This window comes from Podarcis muralis, chromosome 15, assembly GCF_964188315.1.
Source record: "Podarcis muralis chromosome 15, rPodMur119.hap1.1, whole genome shotgun sequence".
Taxonomy (NCBI): Eukaryota; Metazoa; Chordata; class Lepidosauria; order Squamata; family Lacertidae; genus Podarcis; species Podarcis muralis.
Genome location: NC_135669.1, coordinates 32,352,699 through 32,379,887, shown reverse-complemented (window position 1 = coordinate 32,379,887; position 27,189 = coordinate 32,352,699). Strand labels below are relative to the sequence as shown.

General features: G+C 45.5%; 1 protein-coding gene across 2 annotated transcripts in view; it reads right to left on the bottom strand.

Annotated features, from left to right (window-relative positions):
• Positions 1 to 26,495, bottom strand: part of ZZEF1 (zinc finger ZZ-type and EF-hand domain containing 1) — a 74,948-nt gene extending 48,453 nt beyond the window's left edge. Inside the window, exons 1-18 of one of the 2 annotated variants that reach the window (XM_077919531.1) lie at positions 25,829 to 26,495; positions 18,285 to 18,429; positions 16,309 to 16,503; positions 15,235 to 15,406; positions 13,758 to 13,957; positions 10,487 to 10,697; positions 9,798 to 9,914; positions 8,579 to 8,757; positions 7,770 to 7,868; positions 6,739 to 6,830; positions 6,508 to 6,656; positions 5,837 to 5,948; positions 5,327 to 5,542; positions 4,676 to 4,776; positions 3,104 to 3,273; positions 2,748 to 2,878; positions 2,178 to 2,248; positions 897 to 1,011 (exon numbers count right to left, since the gene is read on the bottom strand). In XM_077919531.1, coding sequence (XP_077775657.1) covers positions 897 to 1,011; positions 2,178 to 2,248; positions 2,748 to 2,878; positions 3,104 to 3,273; positions 4,676 to 4,776; positions 5,327 to 5,542; positions 5,837 to 5,948; positions 6,508 to 6,656; positions 6,739 to 6,830; positions 7,770 to 7,868; positions 8,579 to 8,757; positions 9,798 to 9,914; positions 10,487 to 10,697; positions 13,758 to 13,957; positions 15,235 to 15,406; positions 16,309 to 16,503; positions 18,285 to 18,429; positions 25,829 to 26,398 — 3,045 coding nt within the window. In that variant the 5' untranslated portion in view covers positions 26,399 to 26,495. The remainder of the gene's footprint in view (positions 1 to 896; positions 1,012 to 2,177; positions 2,249 to 2,747; positions 2,879 to 3,103; positions 3,274 to 4,675; positions 4,777 to 5,326; positions 5,543 to 5,836; positions 5,949 to 6,507; positions 6,657 to 6,738; positions 6,831 to 7,769; positions 7,869 to 8,578; positions 8,758 to 9,797; positions 9,915 to 10,486; positions 10,698 to 13,757; positions 13,958 to 15,234; positions 15,407 to 16,308; positions 16,504 to 18,284; positions 18,430 to 25,828) is intronic. The other variant, XM_028708684.2, reaches the window with a different exon arrangement.
• Positions 26,496 to 27,189: the final 694 nt, after the last annotated feature.

Here is a 27,189-nt window from a genome sequence, read left to right as displayed (position 1 = left end):
TTGTGAACTGGGGAGGAGGGGTGGTCAGCAAACTGCCCTGGTAGCTATTATAGCTGGGGAAAGGCAGTCTATAAAGAAAAAGAACAGCAGTGATGTATTGCCATAATAGGTAGAAACCAAAAGGAAGACACTGGATATGGCGGGGAGGTGGTGGGGGGCAGATAAGAAAAATAAAAAATTAACAGGTGAGGAATGATCTTAATAAAACATTAACAGCTGTTTAGGCTGTAAGTGTCAAGGTGCAGCTAATGCAAAGCCACATATTTACAGACTTAAGAAGTTACCCAATAACTTGGGTAAATAGTTGAAATAGATGAATAGATAAAATGGTAAATAGATGAAATAGCGGAAGAACGTTGCCTCAGGAGAGTGAGGAAAATTCTCAGGGATGATTCACACCCTGGCCGGCACTTTCTTCTGCCCTCAGGCAGAAGATACAGAAGCATGATTAGTTGCACCAACAGGGTAAAGAACAGCTTCTATCCGTGGGCTTTTAGGCTGCTGAATGAAAAGGTAACAACAGGGCAACTGACTTTCGGGTTTGGTGGGTGTGCGTCAGTAAACGAGGGGAATTAAGACTAGGAGAGCTGAGTGGGGGGTGCTCGTGTAATCTCACCGTATACAAGTTGTACAAGTGACAATAAAGTATTTCAATTCAATACTAAATTGATCCATCTCACTCAGTACTGTCAACAATGACTAGCAAGGGAGATTCCCAACTCTGCCTGGAGATGATGGGGAATGAACTTGGGATGTTCTGCATGCAAAGCAGGTGCTCTACCGCTCAGCTATGATCCTTGCCTGTACTTTATCCAGTCCTGAGGACTTTGCTGATAAATAAAAGTTTAGCCGTTCCACATGCAAGAACTACCCCAAAGACCAACCGGAAGGACTACCTCTCTCGATGTCACTGCCAGGAGCGTTTCTGTCACCGCAAGCACTTTATCCACATCAACATCTGCAGAAGGTCCTTTGTCTGGCAACAAGAGGAGCCCACCTGGATCCTGGTCACTGTCAAAGAACAGACATTTTCACAGCATGGCTCTTAAAGGCACCCCAGACGCAAGCATTCCAGACTGCAGAATCCATCTGCTTCAATATCCCAACCTTCAAGCAGAGCAAATGTCTTCTCCCTAACCCACACTCCTTATGGTTGCAGATATCGGGGTCGTACCCAGCTAACTTATCCTCACTACAGATCCATCACAATTAGCGCCCCTTAAGTTAACTGCTTCCACTCTCCTTTAGAAAGATAACAGGAACACTGCATTATTAGTAAAACTAACTTGTTTCTCCAGAAACTACTCAAGGAAACAGATCTTTAAAATGGACACTGCTTATATTGTTTGATTATTCATTTGTTAAATTTGCATCCCACCTTTTTTTCCAAAGAAGCTCAAGGGGGTGTACATGGTTCTTCCACTCATTTAATCCCAACAACAACCCTGTGAAGTAGGCTAGGCTGAGAGGCAGGGAATGTCCTCCAAGGTCACACCCAGAGAGCTTCATGGCCAGGTGGGGGACTTGAACCTGGGTCTCACAGGTCATATGATCTGACACTCTAACCAGTGGAATTTGAACTTTCAAAATAAAATACAACTGTGGGGGTTATTCAGAGTTGATGTACTAAACTAAATAAATTCACTTCAGTTACTTAACCGCTGATTTCAGTAAGTCTCCTCTGAGTATGACACTGGATATTACCCAGTCCCTTTTTTCCCTATCCTGCAACTATTAAGCTGGTTTTCTTAAAATCAAGTAATTGTTGTCTATTATGAGTACAGTGGTACCTTGGTTCTTGAACTTAATCCATTCCGGGAGTCCGAAACTGTTCAAAAACAAAGGCACAGCATCTGATTGGCTGCAGGAGCTTCCTGCACTCAAGCAGAAGCCGTGTTAGACGTTCGGCTTCCAAAAAGCGTTCGCAAACCGGAACACTTACTTCTGGGTTTGAAGTGTTCGGGAGTCTGTTTGTTCGACCACTAAGGCATTCGGGAACCAAGGTACCACTGTAATGGCAAAATTCTCAATTTCTCCCATGCCATTTGTTCTCAATTCTAAGGCGTTTTTTTGTCTATTTCTTTACAATCAACTCTGAAGCGTTGATTGATTCTAAAGACCCCAGTGGGACTTACTCCCAGGTAAGCGCGTATCAGATTGCAGCCAAAGTTGCTTACCTGAAATATGCACAGAGGGATTTGAAAGTAAGATGGACAGATGCCTTGTGTTCCTGCTCTGTTATGTTTTTCTGGAAAAAAGAAAAGCTTGATTTAAAAAAAAAAAAAAAGCTCACACATTTCCCCCTCATGTAAAATATGTTAAGGGTGGGGTAAGGTTTGTGGCAGCATGACATTTTTTGATAGCCTGTATCAGAAAGTGATCGGAGAGTTTGATGTAAACTGAGAAGACATGAGTTCAAATGCTAACCAGCCACGATGCTCTCCAAGGCTGCATTTCTTTTTCCACAACATTGAAACAAGTGCCACTAAACTCTGCAGGACTTACGGTACTTCTTAGCAGATTATGCAGATGTCAGAGTTCTGAATGGCGGTGCTGCACTCTGGGCCTAACCTACCTCACAAGATTGTTGTGCGGATATAAAGTAATGGGCAGGTGATGTACTAAGATCCTTGCAGGTTGGGGAAGGTAAAAATGTAGTCAGCTTGCTAGAGGTAATCCACAGGGGTTTTGCAGAGAGAAAGCAAAAGCTAAGGGTCTGTACTAAGATTTCTATGTCCACAACATACCAACATAGCAAAAAGCTGCTCCCGCCGGGTGTGTCTGTGGGGGAAAAAGATGGCTGCTCCGTTCAGCAATGTGTTATTCACTTCCTGCTTCAAGGTCTTCAGTGATGGGGACTCGCTGTCGCTGTCTACAACTGCTCGCAAAAAATTGCAAAGAGAGAGAGATTTCTGCTTAACTAAGAGCAACCTGAATCTCATTTCCTTACCTGCATTCCTAAGCTTTTGCATGAAATTCCAATGCCACCCAGCGCTTTACAGTGGCTGGGCTCTACCACCAGGCTATGCTACCCTCCCCCCTTTATTAACGGAAAAGATGGGTTTTGAGGCAACGGGGTGGCAGGCTGAAGTGAGGAGATCACCTTCACACAGATGCTTGTAGAGTTCCTCTGCTGCTTCTGCGCTGTCAGACGTTTTGCTCTGAGCAGCTTCCTGAGTCTTTGCAGCTTTGTTATCCGATGTGAGCACTGAAAAGCAGCTCTGGAGAAGCCGCAGCAACATGGCTTGGGCATCAATGCACTCTTCTCTTGAGCTAGGGTGGGAGGAAAGGTCACAACCCTGATGTAGTAAAAATCCAATCATAACCCCGTGTGCAACACTGTCATGAACGACCAATTGGAGGCAGGCAGAATAATGTGATTCTCATCCCATCCTAAAAGTGGGTTTCAATGCAAGAGCAAGATAGGTAGAAGCAAGCTCTACACTAAACTTCACCAACCGGGCTGGGGTGGACGTGTCTCAGATGTTTTGAACAACTCCCATCAGCCCCCAGACAGCAAAGTCACGGCTTGCACTCTCACTAGCCCTCCAGATGTCTGTGGACAGCTTCTCCCAAGAGCCCATCAAGATCTTTAAAGCTGAACAAATGCCTCCATATTGCATTGCTAAGAGAGTCAAATGCCTCCAGAAGGTGCTATCACTAAATCCATTGATGGAAGAAGACTACCAAAAGGCTCCCCACTTGCACTCAATACATAGAATCCTAGAACTGCAAAGTTGGAAGGGACCCCAAAGGCCATCTAGTGCCAGCCTCTGCTATGCAGGAGCCACATCTAACAGGTGGCCATCCAACCTCTGCTTGATCCTGACTTATTTTTAGGAGGTAATTTAATTATTGTCTGATTTTATACCAATGCTATATATTTGATGTTAGCCGCCCTGAGCCCAGTCTCAGCCGGGGAGGTTTATTTATTTATATTTATTTATTTAAAAACCTCCAACGACAGAGAGTGCGCCACCTTCTGTTGAGCAGCTCTTACTGTCAAGGAAGTTCCTTCCAGCTCCACAATTCTACAATTCCACGAAAGTTCCTCCAAATGTTTAGTTGGAATCCCCTTCCTTGTCATTCGAATCCATTGGTTCGGGTCTTCCCCTCTGCAGCCGGAGAAAACAAGCTTGCTCCATCTTCCATGTGAAAGCCTCTCAGGTACTTGAAGGTGGCTCTCACATCATCTATCAAGTCCCCAATTCTCCACGCTGAACAACCCCCTCAACTGCTCCACATAAGGCCCAATTTTCAGACCCTTTATCATCTTGGTCTTCCTTCCTCTGCACACACTCCAGCTGCAGTGCCCAGAACTGGCCAGTTTCCATAAGACTCATATCAGTACACGTGTGCAGTAAGTAAACTACAGTACATATCAGGCTTCTATTTAACAGAAGCACTGAGTTAGTTGATAACCTGTTACTCTCTATTACCCTGTTCCTTCACCATGACTAGCAATGTGCCTGCTAGTGTCTATATGGATGCATCTGGTGAGACCTAATGCTAAGCACCAGGGCCTGGAATAATGAGTTTGGTTGTACAAGCCACACAGGCAGACAATGACCGAAGCTTCTGCCCATCACCAATACACGCCACAGCACCAAAGACTCAGCATTCAGCCAGCTTCATTTACTTTCAACTAGTTGTAAATGATGGGAGAGGGACTTACTTCTGGTGAAGTTTACTATAGAAATTCCAGAAAAGCTTTAAGTCCAGGCCCGCAAAGTCGAGGTATGACCTGTAGCGCAGACCACTTGCCTTCTTCTGAACCTAGAAATAAAATAATTATATTTTTTAAAGCTGGAAAAAGAAATAAATTCATGGAGGATAAGGAACGATGATGTGAATTTCCTCCCCAAAAAAATCTGCACTGGAAAGCTTTCTTGGGGGAGAAAAGCAGCATAATTTTCAGTTTGTATCAGGTATCTTTCTGATGCCCTAAAGATCCCCAATTTTGGGAGGCAAACAAGCACAAGTGCAACTTGGAGAGACTGCTGTGGCCAGCATGTGTGGACACACACCTATTCTATTGGCTATGAGTGAACGCTTCTCTCAAGCCTAATTTCAGAGTGAGGGAATAGAAATTTGAAGGCCTGGGGGGAAATTGGAAATGCTTTGAGAGGAGATACCCAAATGTTCTCCATGTTTTCCTAGCTTTTCACATATCTGGTGGGGGAAGGAGACTGCTTGCAGGAATCATGGCAGACATCTTTATGAGCACCGCTGGCCACGCTTGCCCTAGAGAATAACCTAATTTAGCCTTTAGAATACGGTCCAGACTATGGAGAGAAGAGGCAGCAGAAAGCAGTGTAAAACCTACCAAATCCTGTGCAAGCTGCTGGATGAAGCACAGAGTCTTCAGCAGGAGTGTCATCCCACAAACGACGTCACCGCTGGGCTTGCCACACTCCAGGCAGCACTTGCTTCTGTTGGGCTCTGAAGACATGGACCGGAGGTAGCCGAAGACGCTCAAGCCTTGCACCCCGAGCCTCTCGGCTTTGTCTTGCCTTGTGCACAAGAACTTCACCATCAGATACTGAAAACGGGGAAGGGACATCATGACCAAAACATTTTATTTTTTTTAATTAAAAGTGCCAACCTTGGAGACTATGCATCTTGTGTCCGAAGTTAGAAGATACAAAAGTTGGGACTGGAAGATGAATGTAGACAGCTGCCATTATGCAGAGTCAGACATACTGCCATGCGCTCACTCCAACCCCAGCCCACCAGAAGACTAGCCATAAGGGAGTGTGGCCTGCGAGGGCTGGAAAAGGTCCCCCCCCCCCCCGGCTATATGGTCATGACTGGAGGAACTGGGCTGATGTTTTACCTTGGAAATTCTGCACTGCTGCATTTTGACTTCCATTTCATCCCATTCCTCTTCCATTTCAAACCAGCCAACGGGATCCTCCTCTCCCAGTTCGTCTCGTGGAGTGCTGCTCCTACAAGTGTTTAATTTGATTTTTTTACATACATATATACGGTGGTACCTTGGTTTTCAAACGTCATCTGTTCCAGAAGTCCGTTCGACTTCCGACACGTTCAAAAACCGAAAACTCAATACGAGAGCCTCAAAACACACAGAAAACTCAATCAGGAAGCCAGCTCAGAAGTTCAACTTCCAAGGCGCATTCGAAAACAGAAGCATTTACTTCCTGGTTTTCGGAAATTGAATTCCGAAATGTTCATCAACAGAGACATTCAGAAACCAAGGTCTCTCTCTCCCTCTCCCCCCCCCACTCTCTCTCTCTCTGTGTAACAAAATTGTATTAAATTAATTTGTCATAATTTGGAAAATTTATAAAAAGAATTTAAAAAGAAACAGGCCACTGGGGTTGTGGGTTCGGATCCTGAGCATTATCAAGCCAAAGAAAGCTGCTGTGGTTTGAGTTTCAAGGTAGGGTAATAGACCAATATGGGAGCATACACAGAAAAATTCAGGTTCAACCATTTGCACCGTCAGTTAAAAGAATCAGGTGGCAGCTGATAGGTTGTATTTACCTGGCTTTTAAGAAGTGCCGGAAATCTTCTAGCTTCCATCTGTCATAGCTCTCAAATCTCTTGAAGTGCTCCTCTGCGTGAAATTTCTCTGAAGCGGAGTTGTAAGCAAACACCAACCCACACCGGGCCCCAATCGCTCCCCTCCGCACCTAGGAGAATAATGAAGCTCTAACCATGTATAGAGAAAGCAATTTCATTAATACCCAGAAAGCTGAACAGAAGCACCCTTACCTTTATTCTGATTTGTGTGACCTGAAAGGCTGATTCAGTTCCGGTCGAAAGAATGACACTGGCCTGTCTCTTTCCAGTCTCAGTAAGGAAACCTTTGAACAAAACAGCAAGACTTGAAATTTATGGAGAATGTTCAGGACGATGCATGTTTGGGCTCTGGATTGGGCCAACCTGGGGAGGCGGCCTAACACTGATACACTGTTTGGTTACAACAAGGCATGTGTCTGGAAGCACCTTGCTGCCCAACCATCCCCCTGCCTGAAGTAGTGGTGGTCTATCCCCGTTGATACCTGTCTCTACCAATTCATCATGTCACACACTGGAGGAAGGTTTTCAAATAGGCTCACAGAACCTGCATGTACCTGCTTCACTATCCAACTGAGGATTTTAAGTGAGCTCCCGGACCCAGTTTTATCCCTCAATGCCCAGGTAGCAGCTATGCCTTTGCCTTTGGACACATTTCAGGAGGGGCCACATCTGGTCATGATGACACATGCCCCAAAGACTGGATTACTTCCACTCATTCAGAACTCCATGGTGAGATTGCTTACTGGGCCCAGGGATTTGCAGCAGGTGATTTCTCTTCTCTACTTGCTGCAATGACCTCCGGCTTATTTCCAGGCTCAATTAATGCCCCAAATGGCATGGGATGCCTAAAAAGGAACAGGTCCTACCACAAGCCTGTCTGTTCTCGCGAGACACTCTGTTGTAAATCCCGTCACCATCAGGAATTCAACTGGCAAATGACTTGCTATTAGAGTTTTCTATATTCTTGCACCTAGAGTTTAAAACATTTTGCCCTGCTCCCCTTCTTCAGATGTTGTGCATCTGCTTTTCTGCCCAATTTCCTGCTGCCAGGCTGCTTTATACTATCCGTTATCTCCTGCTATGCGTAAGTTTGTTTTAAATTGTTACTGTCTAGTTTCTTATGTAAGCTACCTTCCATACCTCTATTTGAGGAAGAAAGGGAAGATACAAAAGGCAAGATAAAATGTAAGAAATACGTGATTGGAATCAACGCGAGCCCTTACCATCCCCTGTCCATGGCTCTATAAGGAGATTTTCAGGACCTGATTTGTCTTCCTTTCCTTTGACATCACAGGCCTGCAGCGTCAGCCTCAGGGGAGTTCCTGGAGACAGAAACAGACAAGTCTGTCAACAACACAGAGAAGCACCCCCCTCACGGCATCCCCTATACTTTTCAATTGGAGGATGGGATTAGGAAACATGGTGCTCCTCTGTGAATAAACAGTTTAAAGAAGGAATGCACCAATAACCCCACAAAGCTGATTCTTTTAAAACACAAAATCTTCACCGTGTTTCAGTTCAAGGATGCAAACATTTCCAGTTTCTGGTTTTCTTAGCTTCAAAGAAAAGCAGAGGACAACTGCTAGAAGTTTGAAACAGTTACCAAACCTGTATCTACCCAAGCCTAAGAACCTAAGAGTCTGCTGGATCAGGTCAATGGTCCAACATCCTGTTCTCACAGTGGCCAACCAGCTACCTATAGGAAACCTACAAGCTGGACCAGAACATAAGAGCCCTCTCTTCCAGCAGTCAATATTCAGAAGCATTACTGCCTCCAACATATGAGGCGGAAAATAGCGGACATAGCTAGTGGTTATAGACAGCCTTATTCTTCATTAATTTGTCGAATTCTCTTTGCCAAGATGGTGGCCATCCCCGCCTCTTGTGGGGAGTTCCCGAATTTAGCTATGTGCTATGTGAAGAAGTACCTTCTTTTGCCTGTCCTGAATTTATAACCTTTCTGTAACCACTTTTTCAATGCCATGCATAGGTTTGGAAACAACTATATGAACATTCCCCAGCCATTATTTACCGTATTTGTACAGCAAGTTTTGCCTGACCGTGGCCATGGAGACGATGAGTGAAGCAGCCTTGTAAGGCGTTTCCAGGTGGTCGGCGATCGTGCAAAGCGAACTCAGCACTTTGCCAATGCTGCCTCTGGCCAGGGAAAAGGCCAGCAGGGTAAGCTCTACTTCTGGGGAGGCACAACGACTGGGAAGAAATGGAAGGAAAACAGGGATTAGACAAGTAGGCTTGGGCTGTTGTTTTTGAACCACCATGACATGCTGTAATGCAGGATATGGAAAAAGCACAAGCTACATAAGGAGACTGGAGGAAAAATTCCCAGACTACTCAGAATTGTATCAGCTTCTAAAACGTTTCCCCTTAGTCCTGTGCTTTCTTGTCTGAACTAAAAAGCTGCAGTTTCCATTGCGTCACAACACGGCGGGGGAAACTAGGCCATGGAGGTTAATGTGGCTCTTCAAGCCTCTCCATCTGGCCCTTGGGACTCTCTCCAGGTCATGCCCACCGCACCTCCCACCCGCCCAGTGATTCTGCCTGGCTAGAAAGTGTGTTTGAATTGTGACGATGCCTCTTGCTTGTAAGGATGAAGGACGGAGAGGGGTGTGCCAGTGTGTGTAGAAACCAGCCTACAGAAGTAAAATTTACATTTGTTGCTTTGCACTCTTTTGCCTCTAGTCCTGCCCACCAGGGGGATGTGGCCCCCAGAAGGCAATGCGGCCCTCAGGCTGGCCAAAGTTCCTCATCCATGCCCTAGTCTACGGATTTAACATGGACTTGATTTTTGTTGAAGCATGAGCTTGGCAGCCATACGTGACAAGGGGCTGCCATGCAGACAAGTGAAATTTGCATGGGCTGCTCCGCCCACTTTTGCCTCTAACCCCACCCACCACTAGCATGCAAGCTTCCAGAAGGAATGAGGCTGAAGAATGGATATTTGCTCCTGGTGTAACACTTATTTGCTGTATTACAGTGGTACCTCAGGTTACAGACACTTCAGGTTACAGACGCTTCAGGTTACAGACTCCGCTAACCCAGAAATAGTACCTCAGGTTAAGAACTTTACCTCAGGATGAGAACAGAAATTGCGTGGTGGCGGCAGCAGTGGGAGGCCCCGTTAGCTAAAGTGGTACCTTGGGTTAAGAACGGTTTCAGGTTAAGAACGGACCTCCAGAACGAATTAAGTTCTTAACCCGAGGTACCACTGCAAAGCTCTATTACGACTGTACCTGGTAATTCCCAGAAGAAAACTGTCCACTTCTTCCAAAACGTTGGGAGATAGGAAGCTTGAAAAGTCTATGGAGCCTGGTGACAAAGAAAGCGGTGGCATGTGCTGCAGGGCCTTCCTGAAGGAAGAAAAAGGAAGAGAGCGTCCCATCAGAAACAATGGCAAGCAGGAAGTGCTGCTGGAAGTCCAGTGTGGACAAGGTTGCAACACAGCACATCACGGAGAACAAGAGGCCAACGTGAGCAGCCCAGCTACACTTCTACGTGGTTCAGTTACATGTTACATTTTTAAAGCAATGGCCCACTGTTGTTATGGGCTCTTGGGTGGAGGAAAAGCAATGCAGAATTCTAAACATATAAATAAAATCAATGACTATGCCTTAATAGTCCTGCCCTTGTCAGAGCTCTGCCTGTGGAAAATCTAGAAGGCTCCCTCTAGATGGGAGTGGGGGCAGGGAGGATATGTACCTAGTTTTACAACAACTTTTAAGCTGCTGTTTCTAAAACCGTGCATAAGAGACTCTTACACACAAAAATACAACAAAATGAAGGGGTAGTTTAGCTGTTTTTAATTCTGAATTTTAAAATTTTAGTAACCCACCCTGGTCAGATATAAACACTGGTGTACACTCAATAAGAAGGAAAAATGCAGATGGTAATGTAGCTAAGTAGAAAAAGGAGAACTACTCACTGAGTATTTTGCAGGATGGCATGAACAATCGCAGGGTTGGTGTCCATGGACGCTGTGATCAGAGAGGTCAAAAGGGACCAGTACCAGATCGCCGAAGCATCGCAAACCGAGACACCTCCCTTCTTCACTCTTTGGTAGCCGATAGCCCTGAGCCCGTGGATTCTGGTGTCGCACCCATCACTAAGGCAACGCTTGATATTTATCTGTACATCTGTCAAAAGCATCAAACAAATAATTTCTTCCAGCCATGGGCCAATTTTGTTTTTTGTTTTTAATGAAGTTCTACAGCTCAAAGTGAAGCTGCTGACTATCCAATAACGTTTAAGAACAGCTAACATCACAAAACATGATATATGTGTATAGCAGGCATAGGCAAACTAGGCCCTCCAGCTGTTTTGGGACTACAACTCTCATGATCCCTAGCTAACAGGACCAGTGGTCAGAGATGATGGGAATTGTAGTCCCAAAACATCTGGAGGGCCGAGTTTGCCTATGCCTGGTGTAGCGGAACATCCTTCACTGTACATTACCACCTCAACCCCTTTGAGTTATATTCCAAAAGCATTCTCTCCTGCAGCCTAGAACATGACTGCTTATTCAGAGTACAATACCATGAATCAATAAACTCCTAGGTCTAGGTAATCGGTAGATTCTACAAGCTATTAAAGGAAAATATCAAGTGAGGGGAAGAAGGCTCATCATGGAGGATGTTGCTGCCAAACCAAGTTTATTTACTGGGGAGTGGAGAACGACACAAACGAGCTTCCTATGCCAGGCCTGAAAAATTCCTGCTCCTTTTTTTGGGTTCTCCAGAGCAGGGCAGCTGTAAACCAAGCATAGCCAACTGCCAAGCCACAAAAATGAAGGAGGACCTAGTGGCAGGCAGGCTTAAATTATTGGCTGGGAATCATATGCCATACTCTAGAGTCAAAACAGACATGTAGTTATGCATAATTTGAGATTTCAACAAGGTCTAGCACTTGCAGATATTTTAAATATGATTTGGCATCCCTTTATTACATATACAAAAGAAGCATTACTTTCAAAACAACCCTCATTGCGTGCCTGGCAAATCTGGAACTATATGTGAAGATCAGTTAACACAAATATTCTTTCTTCTACGTGAAGGCAATTTTTATTCTCATTTTTTCTTTCATGACTTTGTTACTTAACCCATATGTATCTGTACTTACTCTATGTGCCTATCTGGATATTCCCCCCCCCCCCAATCTGTTGTTGTCTTGGTTTTATATACATTATAAAATGAAATAAAAATTATTTACCAAAAAAAAGGACAGACATGTAGGGAATCCTTATGTCTAAATCCCCCCACAGAGGTCATATTTTTTATTTTACCCTGGTCTTCATCTGATGCATCAAACCAGTGTATCTTTTAACTACAGTGGTACCTCGGTTCTCGAACATCTCCGTTGTCAAATGTTTCAGAACCCAAAAGTAAATGCTTCCATTTTCAAAGTCGAACAGCCTCTGCTGCATGTTTTTCAATTTCCTCAATTGCATTTGCAGCCAACCCTTTGCGCCTTGGTTTTTGAACCGTTTCGGAACTCCAACCGTCTTCCGGAACAGATTGCGTTCGAGAACCGAGGTTTCCTTTCTTCCTGAAATATCCCTTTATAATGCCTGGTGGGGGTGCTTTCACCTAGGAAACTTAACTGCAAAGTTGCTAGGGCACTTCTCTCTCCATTTTCCTTCCTGCCCCCTGCCCTATTGCAGAAGAGTTTGGATTTGATATCCCACTTTATCACTACCCGAATGAGTCTCAAAGCGGCTAACATTCTCCTTTCCCTTCCTCCCCCACAACAAACACTCTGTGAGGTGAGGCTGAGAGACTTCAGAGAAGTGTGACTATCCCAAGGTCACCCAGCAGGTGCATGTGGAGGAGTGGGGAAGCGAACCCGGTTCCCCAGATTACGAATCTACTGCTCTTAACCACTACACCACACTGGCTCTGCACAATGCTGGCATGTAATTATCCACATGTTGTTTATCCTGGAACTTCAAAAGTCTGTGGATCAGGCCACGTTTCTTTTCTGTTTATTTCTCTCCTCGCCCCACAAAAAGAGAAAAACTTCTGTATTAGGGAGTCCCACAAATATCCAGAAGCCACTCCTATTTTTAGGTGGCCCCATCTCTCTTCCAAAATGGTAGCCAGTGTGGTATAGTGGTTTTGAGTGCTGGACTAGGACCTGGGAGAGACAAGGCTTCAAATTGCCACCTGGCATGAAGCTCACTGGGCGATCTTGGGCCAGTCACTGCCTCTTTGCCGAGCCTATCCCATAGGGTCGTTGTGAGGATAAAATGGAGGCGGCGGGATATAAATGTAATAAATCAATAATTAAAACTGATTGACACTCAACTAGCTTAAGTGTGTGATCTGTATTATATATGAGGGTAGTTCTGGCAACAGAGTAAGCCACACTCCCAGGCAGACAAGACTTCTCTGAGAACTGCAACATTTCTCTTAATGCTGGTCTTTTTGTTCGGTTTATAGGCCCCCCAAGATTACTTCAACAGAAATTAATGAGCTTTAAAAACAACAATGCTCCAATTCCCTGAGCAAGTCAGAATTCCAGATTCAATTCTAGATAATGAACAAACCTGCAATCATGCAAACCACAATAATGGGGGGGGGGGGGCTGTCAAATATCTGAGTGAACCACAGGTATCTTGCTGAGGTGCATTGTGCATTTTAAGCCAACCATGACATTCATGGGTTTGCATGGAAATGAGGATAATACAGACACCAAATCTTGCCTGAAGAGTGATATTCACAAGACATCCGATTTCAGTGGTTTCCAAGTATTAAGCTTCACATTTCTAGCGACACAGTTATAAAGCTATGCACACTTGGGGCATTGAAACCTGTCAATCTGAACTCCAACACTCTTTTAAATAAGTTTTCTAGCTGAACACCAGAACCTGTACTCAGATTCAAAGGCTTGGCCCCAGAACACATGCAATCTGTCTCTGAGCATGGGCATCCACAAGTATTGAGAGCTCAACATCTAGGGATGCAGGCAAAAGTGTCTATATGGGGTTTCTTGTCTGTTTGGTGGGCTGATTGTGAGTCACTTTGGGTTAACCTGGACGAGATAAAGCGACTTTGGGCTGACCTGGGTAACCCAAACTTCCCATCCCTAAGGAACTGCTCCCCCCCTTTACCTTTCAAGCCAGACAGTTAAAATATATTTTGTTTTATTAAAAAGAGAGAGAGAGAGAAGAAACACCAATTGTATTGTTATGGACTCACACATCTGACTAATGTTAGCGTTTTCCAACAATGTCACATATCCGGTAACATTGCTGGGAATGTGAACATCGCGGACCTCCTGGAGATTGCTGGCTGTCCTTCCAACCGCTACCGTAACCTGCTGCGGCATGTAACTCTGGTCGTTGGCTGCGACTGCAATCGAGAGGTGCCTCAGAATGACATCCGGTTTCATCTTTAAACTGGAAGGCAAAGAGATATCATTGGGAATGCGGGGGGTGAGAACAGGAGATTTTGTGGTGCCCAACTGAGCTTGCCCGACTTGCACTTATTCAGTAAAGAACACATTTATAAAAGGGTGCCAGGCTTATGTATCTACTGGGCCATACATATCGCACCAGTCCATGATAAAGATCAAACTCAAGGCAGCTTACAATTTAAAAAGAAATCATGAGAGAATTAAAGGCTTGCATCCAGCATTAGTCATGCCTATTAGGTCTTCTGGGCAGAACTTTGTTCAAATCACCCTAAACCTAGTAATAAAACAAGCAGCACATCAAAAACTTATCCCAAGCAAGTTGACACTGGCTGTCCATCTATTATCAGGCCAGGACCATGTCTTAATTTATAAAGCCCTGAGCAACTTCGGTCCAGGGTACTTCAGGAACTTCCAGAAGCTTAATATCCCAGGTTGGTCACTGAGATCATCTGCTTGACTGTCACTGGTCATTCCCCAAGTTGGCAAGGTTCATTTGAGACAACAAGGAACCAAGCCTTTTGTGTAATCTGCCCAGCTCTGTGGAACCCTCTGACACTAAAGATACAGCGGACACCATCTGTTTCAACTTTTAAACGCCTGCTGAAAACTTTTTTATTCCTTCAAGCTTATGCAGGCAATTAAGAATACATCTTTCCACAATAGTTATCTGATTTTAACTTTTTAAGATAGTTTTTATTGTATGGTTTCATATGTACTTGTTGTGAAACACTTTGAAATTTTCTTTATGTATTAGCGGTACAGAAATATGGTTATAAATAAGTAAACAGGGGGAAGAATCATAGGAAAACATAGTGGTAGAAAAACCTCCTGCACAAAGTCTTTCACATCACTGTTGTTTATCCATACCGTGAGCCTAGTGGGAGCAATACAAGCTTTTGACAGTTAAGGTATTTCGTTTTATGGGACCCACCCCTTCTGTTCAAGAGAAGCTTCTGTTTTGGTTGAAATGGTTTTACTTGGTTTTGTAACCATATGTTTATATAGCTGTAACCCATCCTGGGGACCTTATGGTGAAGGGCAGCTAAGGAATTTTATGAGTAAATGAAACAAACCAGTTCCTGGGCTCAGAATTAAGTCCAAGCCAAGGATAGTGGTTGGACAGAACCACAAGACCTCTCTTCCACAAGCTTGAGAGTCTTATTTTAACCAGTTTCCATCCAAGTCAAACAAAGAAGAGGAACGTTCTGCTCTGGAAATCCCAGAAGCCTTGTTAATAATGAAATTCAGCCTGTCGCTCACCGTATCCAGTGTGACCGAGCACTCCCATCAGACTGCCAGAAGGAGGAGGTCTCTCCATTTGTCATTTTGTCAATGTCTGCTGAATTGGAGGAAGTTTCTATGTGAGTGTAGCACTTTGAAACTGATTTGAGCTTGTCTAATTCCTGGTTTCCATTTAAATCACTCGGGCATTCTGTAAAGAGATTGGAAGAAGCGGCAAAGACAGGTTAAGTAAAAACATTCATACCAGCATACTGACTTCTGCTTTCCTCTTCCTCCGTCCCACCTACCTTCATGGCAATCTACAAGACCTTTGAGGAAGTGATTCTCTTTCATTTCCTTGCAACACATTCATTGAGAATTTGCCTAGAGGAAAGGCAAGTAAACTCTCTTGCCTTTTCTCTCTCTTTTTTAAGGGCAGGTATTGAACTGGCATCCAAATAGTACAAGCATCATCCACAGACTTAACTGTTAAGCAGACTGTGTGGATCTGGCTTCTGGTTTCTTTAGGTCCTTTCCCCTCTCTTGTCGGGAGCTCAGTCGCCCAGGTTCACTATTAAAGGACTTATAGAGCTGCCAACCCATAGGGAAGCCCACGCTTGAGTTCCCGCATGAATTACTAATCTGGGCACACCTGAATGACTGGATGGGGGGATGCCCAGATCAGACACTCATACAGCTATGCAACAGGCAGCCTCCTCTGAAGGTAGATAATTCTGCTACATCTCTGTATTCTGAGTGACCGAATGACCCACATCACAACCTATGCAGAACAATTACAGGTGCCTAGTGAAGGGTGATCTGGAGAAGACAAAAAAAGGGGGGGCGACCGCACCCATAGTGACAAAAATACCACACGTTAGTAAAATCAGAATTTAAACATGGTTCAAATAAGAGAGGCATAGATTGGCATCTCCACCTGCAGAGGAGCTTTGCCTCCAAGGATGTCTTGATACTGAACGGCTCAAGAAATGATCCTGACATGGATATTCAGAAGATTGAGGGGAAACACAATGAAGATTACAATTGCACCTCAGTGGCTGGCCCTGATTATAAACATTTTAGGTGATAAGAGGACAAATCAACTTCCAATACCTTTTTCTTTTAGGAGGAGCCGGTCTAAAGAATCCTTCAGTACGGAAGATCGCATGGTGCAAATATTGTTGAAGTACTCCAAGACTGGATATGGGATGACTGTGCTGGCGATACGGTGCCGGTGCAGGAACCTTAGGATCATGAAAGCGTGGAGACTAAGGCGCTCGTTCAACTCTGAAAATATGTCTACAAAACCTTGAGACAGAAAGGGAAAGGCGCTTAATAAGGTGAATACATATTTAGGTAGAGACAGAACATTTCCTGCTTCAGTTAATTAAGTGGCACTTAATTCTATCACTTGACTGGCTAGAACAGGAACAGAGGAATCTGTCGCCCCTCCAGATGTTGGTCTACAACTCCCATCATGATGGGAATTGTAGTCCAACAACATCTAGAGGGCCACTGGCTCCCAATCCCTGGGCTAAACATGAGATTAGTTACGGTAAATAAACCCCACTCAAGTCACCACTTAGGTGCTTCCAAACTACGCTAGTGGAAGGGGGAAAAGAGACAGCAGTGCCCCTAAGAAAGAAACCATATGAAGCTACTGATAATTAAAACCAGAGTGTGAGGAGAAGCATATTCAATCAGTGTGAGCAAGTGAGGAAGCACATTTGGCCCCAACGAACAGGCTGATGGCTTAACTGTGTGTGAACCAAGTAATCATTGTATCCTAAACTACTGAAACTGTTTTGATATAATCCCTACAGAATGGTATGAGCTGATAGCAGCATTTTTCCATGTTGTATGATCCTAGAAGTTTCTGGAAATATGACATGGCACTTGTTTAAAAATCCTAGTCCATTCCTAGGTTTGGGGGATATGTTTATGAACACGGGTGCAGAATCTCCCAAAATCTCCAGTGTTCAGAAACTGGGAGTAGCCACACTCTATATGACTATCTGTTCCTTACTTGGTACCTTGAACCATATCCTTAACCTCTTCTAGCTGTGAAAGACTGATAAGACATCCTTCAACTCAACTATGGGGCTCAAATAATGCACACAAACTAGTGAAACACAATGTTAAAAAAAAAAGGAGATCCGCAGATACTGTTCTCTTCTCAGACCTTTTAACAGCACGGAACTCACAGCCCTCTCGCAGGGTGCCTGAGGTTTTTCCCCAGATTTAACAGTTTTCATATATTTTAGACATTGGTGTGGTGCAGCAGCTAAGAAGCTTGAGCTACGAAGCAGACAGTTGCTACTCTGAATCTTGCCTCTTATAGAAACTCAGTGTGGACCTTCAGTAAACGTCAATCTCCCTCTATCTACATTGATCTCCCATCTGTAATATGGGGTCAATACTGGCCTTATCTTAGCAAGACTGTGAAAGCACTGTGAATATTTGAAAAACAAGCATTACTATTAGCTATGAGTACTTTTATACCCTGACTGTTTATTTTGGGTGTGCCCAAACAAAGCTACTAGAAACCTTGCAAAGGTTTGGCACTGCCTCGTGAGTCATGACCATGCACTTCTCAGGAAAACAGGAGCAAGTCAACATGACAGCTCCTGAGTAAACATGTGATTAAAAATGAACCCCTTGAATGGTTCAGGGTGAAGCTAGCAATGGTGATAGAATTGCACACTTGAGCTAAGTGAGATGCCCAATCAAAGATTCCTTCTGCTATTGGATACGTTAGTTTTCACCAACCTGGTCTTATCCAGATGTTTTGGACTTCAACTCCCATAGCTATAAATCAACTGGAGAATGTGAAGCTGCCTTACAGTGGCAGAAGAATCATGCTAGGAAGAAAGTCCCACTGCAAAGTCTCTCCCAACCCTACCTGGAGATGCCAGAGGTTGAACTTGGGACCTTCTGGTTGCTCTACCAATGAGCTATGGCCCTTCTCCATTTGCTCTAACACCGGGCACCTTCCCAGGGGGTTACTGTCATGCTATCTTAAGTCCGTGGCCCATTGCCTTAAGCTAAATCCACAGAAGCCATCTCCCTTCTTCCTTCCCATTTCTTACCTGGGACAAGCGAACAAGCCTGCAGCTGCCTGATCACGTGACTAAGCTCCCCTTGAAGATTGGCTCCGCTGGAGTTCTTGAGAGCCTCCAGCATGTTCTCCACATCCACTGTGCCATCACCCTCAGGATCAAACTGAGCAAAAGCCTGAAGGGGAAGAAAAAGAAGATCAGCAGTTAGATGAGGAGAGGGGAGACCCCCGTTTTATCGTGCCCACTGTCAAAGGTCTTTAACTACCTCAAATGGAAAAAGCAATTTTCTCCATTGGCACAAAGTTATAGCACACATGATACTCATCTGATACTCTCTAGATGCAGATGGCCTTTAGTGTGGCGACACTTTACCCTTTGAACTCCCTTCCGTTATATCTCAGCCACTTTCGTTATTGTCTTTTTGGCATTTAAACAGAGACCTTTAGCTCTGTTGGTATCTGTGGGATTTATTTTATGAATACAGTATTCAACTGTTTATATATATAATCGGCTTTTAAAGGGGGTGAACGAACGCACATGCACACAACTTGTTTTAACTTGCGTTGCCTTTTTGACCAATGGCTATGGGAGATGTAGCTGAGTCAGAGAAACAGCAAGTAGTTCAGAGATGCCCTCCGAGTCCATGGGTTCAACAGAGATCTGAAATGATCCCCAAAACTAGTAACAGAATCTCACTGGTTGTTTATCACAGTTATTGCTTTAACAAAATCTTAGACTGGACATGATGTTCTGTTTTCTTAAGTCAGATGGATTGTCAGTACGCTCCTGCAAACCTATTAAAAGTAGTAATAAACCAGTTTTCTCCCAAGCTGCTACTGCACTAAGGTCCTGCTTTGGGGTTTACTACAGGCATCTGGTTGGCCGCTCTGAGAACAGGATGCTGGACTGAATGATCCAGCAGGCTATTTTTATGTCCCTAGAAAGGACATACTTTTTTAAGGTATCAATTTTAGCTTGTTCTACTTTAAGTTTCCCTCAAGATGTAACCCAGAAGGGACTAGATTGTGAGCCCCTTTTAGGGAGTGTGATCGACACAACTGAAATTGTTGTAATGCAACAAAAGGATAGGGCAGTCTGTAAACATACCTGAAGTGTCTTATGTAAGCAACAAGGTTGTTTGCTTTCACCAACTAAAGCTAGTCTCCCTTCTGGTCCTTTAACTAATCCGTGATGGCCAAAGGTTAGATATACACATGGCATCAGCATAAAGGCTCAATGCCTACTTGTTTGAGCTAAAACAGCCATTTGAAAAAAGGGCAAAATACTTTCTCTCCATGCCTTAGATTATGCCAGCCTATTTTGTACAACTGACTGTAACTTGTTCTACACACTGTTGTGTGTGCATCATTGCTGAGCATGCTGCTTGTAAATGGATATGGATTATCCTCATTTCAAAGGTCAGCAGTGAAAACGCTAGTCACATGCTTAACCACAGCATGGGAGGACAGACTATGTGTTGGCAACCAGAGTGGTGTTTGGCTAAGTGACCTCCCAAGTAGCACCATTTAAACAAAGCTGGCCAGGTGCTTTGTTTGCTGTGTACTACTGTCAACAAGTACATCCAATCCTAGTTTGCATGAAAAAATATAGTGATTTGTAGCTAGCTGTAACTGCAGAGACAGGGAAGTCAGTGCCATTTAGCTCTGGAAGCATGTATATTTACCTGCTTTGCAGTTGGGCTATAACCTTATCTGAACATGTACTCTCTTGGTGAAAGGCAGGGAACAGTTGCTAGAGGAAGTAAGTGTGTTCACCTGTCCCTTCAGTTCAGCCACAATACTCTCTCTTGATATAAATTTGCTGAGCTGAAGCCATGTGTGGGTGGATTTGCTGGCTGATTTCTGGGGTGCCAAAGACCTCAGAAGTGACAGGTGTTTTATTTTAACATGGTGAATGCATCTTCCAATTACTGTCCTACATTGGTTGACAGTTCGTTTCCATCCCCGATTCAAGGTGCTCACAGTAACTGTTCTAAACCCTAAACAATTTAGGTCCCAAATTTCTGAAAGACCGCATCCTTCCCTACAGACCTGTCAAGCTCAGTAAAAGGGTCCCCTTGGAAGTTCTACCACCCTCAGAAGGTTTTTTGAGGAGAGCAGAGGCCAAGGAGAAGTCATTCTCTGCTGGAAGGCCCTAAACTGTGCAATTCCTTCCGCACAGAACTGTGTCCAGCTTATTCAGTATAGAGCTTTTGGTAAATGCTGAGTATGCAGCTTTCCCCCCTGACCTTTCATACCTGAGATATGAGTTGCAGGACCCACCCTATTCCAGTGAATGTAGTCCGTTTTAACTGTTTTTAATTCTGAATTTTATGTAATCAAATGATAAATGATAAAAGCAGGTTAAAAGGTAAAGGTACCCCTGCCCATACGGTCCAGTCGTGTCCGACTCTGGGGTTGCGTGCTCATCTCTCTCTAGAGGCCGTGAGCCGGCGCCGTCCGAAGACACTTCCGGGTCACGTGGCCAGCGTGACGAAGCTGCAGCTGGCGAGCCAGCACCAGCGCCGCACACGGAAACGCCATTTACCTTCCCGCTATAAAGCGGTCCCTATTTATCTACTTGCACTTAGGGGTGCTTTCGAACTGCTAGGTGGGCAGGAGCTGGGCCCGAACGACGGGAGCTCACCCCGCCACAGGGATTCGAACCGCCGACCATACGATCGGCAAGTCCTAGGCGCTGAGGTTTTACCCACAGCGCCACCCGCGTCCCAAAAGTAGGTTAGATTGTAGCATCTGAATTCTTACTGTCGGTCTCAGATTGTGCCCCTATATAACACAATCAGAAGTCAGGCAAAATTGTTATGGGCATAAGTGGTTGATTGGTAATGGTGTTGTGCGAGGTCGGGAAGACTTCCACTGGTTATTTGAATGGATAGAAAACAAGGCTGTGCAAACCTTATGCTTTCATGTTGGTTAGGAGTTTACATCATGCCACCTTGGCAGCATTATGGGCTGAGCAAAGTCTGGCTGCTCAGCCTCATTCGCCACGGAGCTCCTCAGTGTGTCTATTGCCTGACAACACCAATAACAAAGGGGGAAATGCCCCCTGAATAAACCTGACACCAAATTATGTACAAATCTTTTTGAGTACACTTGTATATGTCTGTTTACACAAATCCCTTGAAAAAGCAACATCCATGTGCATGTGCTCTTCTCTACTGTCTCTGTGGGGTGTGGGTTGATCCAGGGGGCGGGAGGAAAGAGGTGAGCAGAGGAGCTGGCATTTGATAAAAAAATCTAAATGTGCTCACAGGCCTGAAAAAGGTTGATGCCCGCTGTCAATATTATATTCATGTTAATACTGCATGGACCATATTAGGGGCTCTTACGTGGCAGAAAAGTTCCAAATAATTTTTTAGTAGACAATAAATAATCAAGAGTTGGAAGAGGAAGAAGATGGGCTCAGGAGAGGTGCGCGGAACGAAAGGTCTGAGGGAAAAGGAAAATATGTTTTCTCCACAGTGTCTGGGATGGTGGATCTGTGATGCCATGTGGGAACACCCCAAACTTCTCCACTGATCCTCGGAGTTGGCTAGTCAAGCCAACCCCAATCACCCCACCCAGATTGTCGAATGACACACTCCAACTCATGGCAATGAACAAGTGCCAGAGACTCAAAGTATACAGAATGCTGTAGGGAGAATTCTTCAGAGCTGAGGGTCAACCTCTGAAGTGGTGCTCATCAACCACATACAGGTTTACAGACTCAGCTAAAGTAACTTGGGCTCCTGAGAAGTGAAGCTTTTTCTTCTTTAAAAGATAAATAAATCTCCGCATATATTACTTGTGCTCAAAATTTCAAATAAATATCTGAAATGCACAAGCAAATCATCTGGGACAAAAACAACAACAACAAATGGAGCTTTGACCCAGGCTTACAAGTGACAGAGCTTCAGAGCCAACACCCCCTTTTTCCATTCACTTAAGCAGGAGGAATCACAGTTCAAGGGCCCAGCCAGGCAAAAGCACTTCAGGAGGGTGCAGAGCAGGGGCAGTGAGGAGTGTGGCCTGGGTATGAGGCTTGACCCGCAGAGAGTTCTGAGGGTTGAATAGAGAGGCCTGGAAGGCTGTTTGTGGTCCTCAAGGGCATATTTGCAAGTGAACAAGGAAGTGTTGCAAAAAGGCAGAGAGCTCTGTGCATTGCTAAAGCCTAAGGGCCAGCAAAATCAAACAGCTTCCCTACCTGAGCATCAGGTCATGTTTCTTAACAGGGTGTTGTCCCCTGAACCTTTGCCCTGAAGTGTTCTCTTTCTCTTCATACTATCACGATTACATGTTACATAAAGGTGAAACTGTCCACACCCACTCTAAAGGAAATGCAGGAGTTTGCAGGCTCAAAGCAGGCATTTTTCAAACAGCACTTAAACTGCTTTTTGCATTTTCCACAACAACTGCTTGGATGTGTAGTAATTTTAAATCAATTCTCTTCCATTTTCTGCCTCACATAAAACCCACTGAGGAAACAGATATTCCAAACTAAAATAACTCCTAGCATCACTTATGAAAAACAACCAGCATCTGTTCTCCCTTATAGGCAAACATTGTCATGAACCCTGCTAAAATGAAAGGAGAAGGATTATTTAATACTTCCCATAATTAACTGTTTGTGAAACCAATGTCCCCTTCTACAGGCATTACCCCACACAAAATTCAATCTGGGTTCTTATGCAATAATAATCTCAGTTTAGAAACTCCCCTAATTACCAGTATAACATACTGTAACTTCTAACTTCCTTTCATGAGCAGCAGCTTCTGCGAGAGATTGCAGGAGTTAAAAGCTCCAGCATATATGCTTCAAAACCACAGACACTGCTTTGGATTGGAAGAGGGCACTACATTTAACAGCATGGGAAAATATATCCTCTGGGTCATGCTTTCAACAGAACTGCAGGTTATTTATGGCCATGGGTCATATGGGGAAAAGGTTGCTTGGAAACACAACTTAGTACTGGACCAAAACGTGTAACGTCAGTATTGCAAGTCTCCAAAACACATTCAACCAGTGCACTGCCCTTATCATTTTATTCCCTCCTCTCAACCCCATATTTATGCTAACCTACCGCAGATTCAATTATGCTACTTCAATAATTTGAAGCATTTGTAAATTCTGATTCTCATCTTGGTAACTTCTAAACCAGGTATAGACAAACTCGGCCCTCCAGATGTTTTGGGACTACAACTCCCATCATCCCTAGCTAACAGGACCAGTGGTCAGGGATGATGGGAGTTGCAGTCTCAAAAAAATATGGAGGGCCAAGTTTGCCTATGCCTGTTCTAAACCATCGCTGGGGAGCCTCAGAACTCCGGGCCAAATTCTCTGTGGTCCCTGCCAACAACAGCATTTTAAATCTGCTTCTATAGGCCACACAGAGCCACTGCTGCGGGAAGGAGACCCAGGTTCACACCTGTCCACCCTCAGCTCAGGGCTTACAAGTCATACTCTTACCCTAAGATGCATATCTGAAGATGCAGCAGCCCACCACAGAAAATGGCTGTTGAGTAGACAACACAGATAAAGTAATATAAAGCATTTCACCAAGCCACAGAACTATACAAAACTGTTAATAGAAATACTTCCATCTCAAATCCATTCCTGGGCAAGACTCAGTAAACACACAGGATCTCACTCCCAAGTTTCCATAGAGCTGAATCGCAAGGCTACAATCCTACAATGCTGTACGTTTCCTAAAAGGAAGCCCTGAAGTGAACACAATAGTGTTTGCTGTAGAGCCCACTCTGCAGGAGGTGGTTGCTGTCCTGCCTTGTGCATTTCCTAAAGGAGAAACCCTAAACTGAGCACATTGGAGCTTACAGGTGAGTAAATACTTGACACAGGAGTGCATTGCAAGGCCGCAGCTGTCATCCCTGAGCACCCTTCCCTGGGGAGTTAAGGCCCCAGAAACACGGAGTAGTTCAGTTCTAAGTATACATGCAAATAAACAAATGGAACCCAGTCACAATATATTAAGAAGTAGAACACACGAGGAGGGGGATAAGTGATAGCGGGGTTTTTTAAAAAAAAAAAGTTTCTATCTTCAACTTTTCAAAGTTGCATTTTTTTAAACTTGAATTTTGAATTTGTTTGTGAACCTCTCTGAGCTGCTTTGGAGACCTTTTTTGGCAGAAAGATGGCACAAATATAAACTCTAACAGCACAGAGAGGCCTGCACTGCAAGCCTGCCATCCTACTTTGCATGCTTCCTAAGAGTAAACACAAGAACACTTACTTGGGAGTAAACACCACAGAAGAGTGCATTGCAAGGGTGCCCTCTCTACTTTGCATAAGAGGAAGCGCCAGAACCAAACACAGCAAGTATTACATAAGCCTGCACTGCAAAGCTTCTGCCCTTGGGCATCTTTGCCTAGGGCAGCAAACCCTACCGCCCTCCACCCTTCCGTTTGGGTGCATAGGCTATGCTGCTCAAACACACATATGTAGATGCAATCCCCTCAAACAGAGGAAGCGGCCATGTTGAATCAAACCACTGGCCCATTTGGCTCAGTATTTTCCACAATGATGAGAAATGGCTCTCCTGGATTTCAGGGGGGGGGGGTCTCTTTCCCAGCCCTATCTGGAGATACCATTGGGGACTGAATTTAGGAACAGGTACTCTGCCACGGAAAGGTGATCCTTTGCTTAAAAGAAAACAAGATTCTAGTCCTCATTTTTCTGAACAAGGAGCTTAAAGAGGAATGTACGAAGCTGCCCTATATTGACAGTTGGTCCATCCAGCTCAGTATTCTGGACACTGACTAGCAGCTGCTCTCCAGCGTTTCAGGCAAAAGTCATTCTCCAGCAGTTATCTAGAGATGCCAGGGATTGAATCTTGGACCTTCTGCATGCAAAGCAGGTACTCTAACAGTGCTTCAGGTTTAAGTGCAGTTTGAACCAGGATCTGAGATAGCTAGATTCCGAAAAGTTTTCTCCTTAAACAGCTGAAGGGGATGTGTGACATGTCAAGAAGGAAATGCCTTACTTGTGAGTGGTGGTGATAAACATGACATCTGTATAGCACTATCAGGTTTAGGGATTCTAGTCCTCATTATTCTAAATAAAGGTCTAGCTTAAATAACAACATAACAAGCTGCCTTATACTGAGCCCATAGTGGTTCATCTAGCTTTGTATTCTCACAACCCCAGAGTCGTCTGCGACAGAACCTAACGGTCAGGGGTACCTTTACAACTATTTGTAGCGGCTCTCCAAAGTTTCAGGCAGGAAGCCTTTCCCCAGCCCTGCCGGGATATGCCAGAGACCAACCTGGGACCTCCTGCACGCAAACATAATGCTCCGACACTGCCCTGTGCACTTTGCCCTAAAAATAAAGCAAGACTCTAGTCCTCGTGATTTCAACATAGGCTGCTTCAAACAGGAACCTAGGAAGCTGTCTTATACAAAGATAGACCTCCGGGGTCCAACTGCAGGAGGTCTCCCCCCCCCCCCCCAGCAGCCCTGCCTGGAGATGCCAAGGGCGGAAAGTGAGGCCTCCGAAGCACCTGCTCCACGCACTGAGCTGCCACCCCTTTCCCATGGTGGTGGGGGGGCTCCCGCTCACCTCCTCGCTCCTGGCTCGCTCCTCGGCGGCGGCGGCTTCCCCTCCACTCCCGCCTCCTCCCGTGGCGGCTGCCCCGGCGGTGGCGGCGGCCCCCGCTGCTCCTCCGCCGCCGCCTCCTCCTCCTCCTCCCGGCGTCGGCCCGGCGCGCGCCTCGAGGGCCTCGCAGAGCTGCTCGAGGCTGACGGCGTGCTCCCCGCGGCCCAGGCGCTCCTCCAGCCAGCGCACCAGGGCGGCGTGGTGGCGGGACAGCAGCGGTTCCGCCGAGGGAGCCTCGCGCAAGCGGGCCGCGGCCTCCTCCCTCAGGCGGGCCTGGCCGAGCAGCACCGACGCCGCCGGCAGCAGCGGGGACGAGGACGGCAGGGAGGCCGCCGACGGAGGTGCCGAGGGCCGGGCGGCGGCCGGTGAGGAAGAGGACGAGGAGGCCGCCGCCGTCTCCATGGCGCCCGGCGAGGAGGCCTCCCTGGCGGCGCTGCCGCTATTCCGAGCCCCTCCTGCGGCGGCGGCGGCGGCGCAGGGCGCCGTTTCCTCCTCCTCCTCCTCGCCCTCGCTGTGGCTGCCCACGTTCCCCATGGAGCGCCCGAGCCCGGCTTCCTTCTGCCGGCCGCTCCTCCTTCAGCTCGTCCCTGCGGCTTCCCTCAGGACGCCGAACTTCCGCCAAGGCGGCGTCGCAAACGCCCGCTCGCCTAGCGGCCGTTTTGCGTCACCCGGCCGCAAAGCAGCGCCGAGGACACTAGCGCGCGTTCAGAAGGGCTCGATTTGCGGCAGCGTCGCCCAATAAGGAGATGGGTTGTCGGCTTTGCGGCAGCGTCGCGTACGCAGCCCTTCTAGGGAGGGGAAGAAACCGTAGCCTCTATGGTTCGGAATGTTGAATGCCAAGAATTACAGTAAATACAGAAAGGGAACGGCCCCCTGGTGTCGCTTTACGGCAGTGTCCTAAACCCAGCCTCTATGCTGTAATAGGCATATTTATTAAAAACATAGGAAGCAACCTTATACGTACCAAGTCAGAGAATTAGTCTATCTAGCTCAGTATTGTCTGCACCAGGAGTGGCCAGCTATTTAGGGCCTGAGGGCCACATTCCCTTAAGAGGGCCACATTCCATTCAGGCATAGCTGTCAACTTTTCCCTTTTCTTGCGAGGAATCCTATTCGGAATAAGGGAATTTCCCTTTAAAAAAGGGAAACGTTGACAGCTATGCATTCTGGGCGGAACCAAAAGCAAAAGTGGGAGAAGCATATGCAAATTTTGCATTCGTACAATAGGCTAGTTTCTACACACATGCCTCTTTGATTATTATTATTAATCGCATTTATAGCCCACCTTTTTCTCCAAGGTCAAGTTAACAGACATAGTTCTCCAC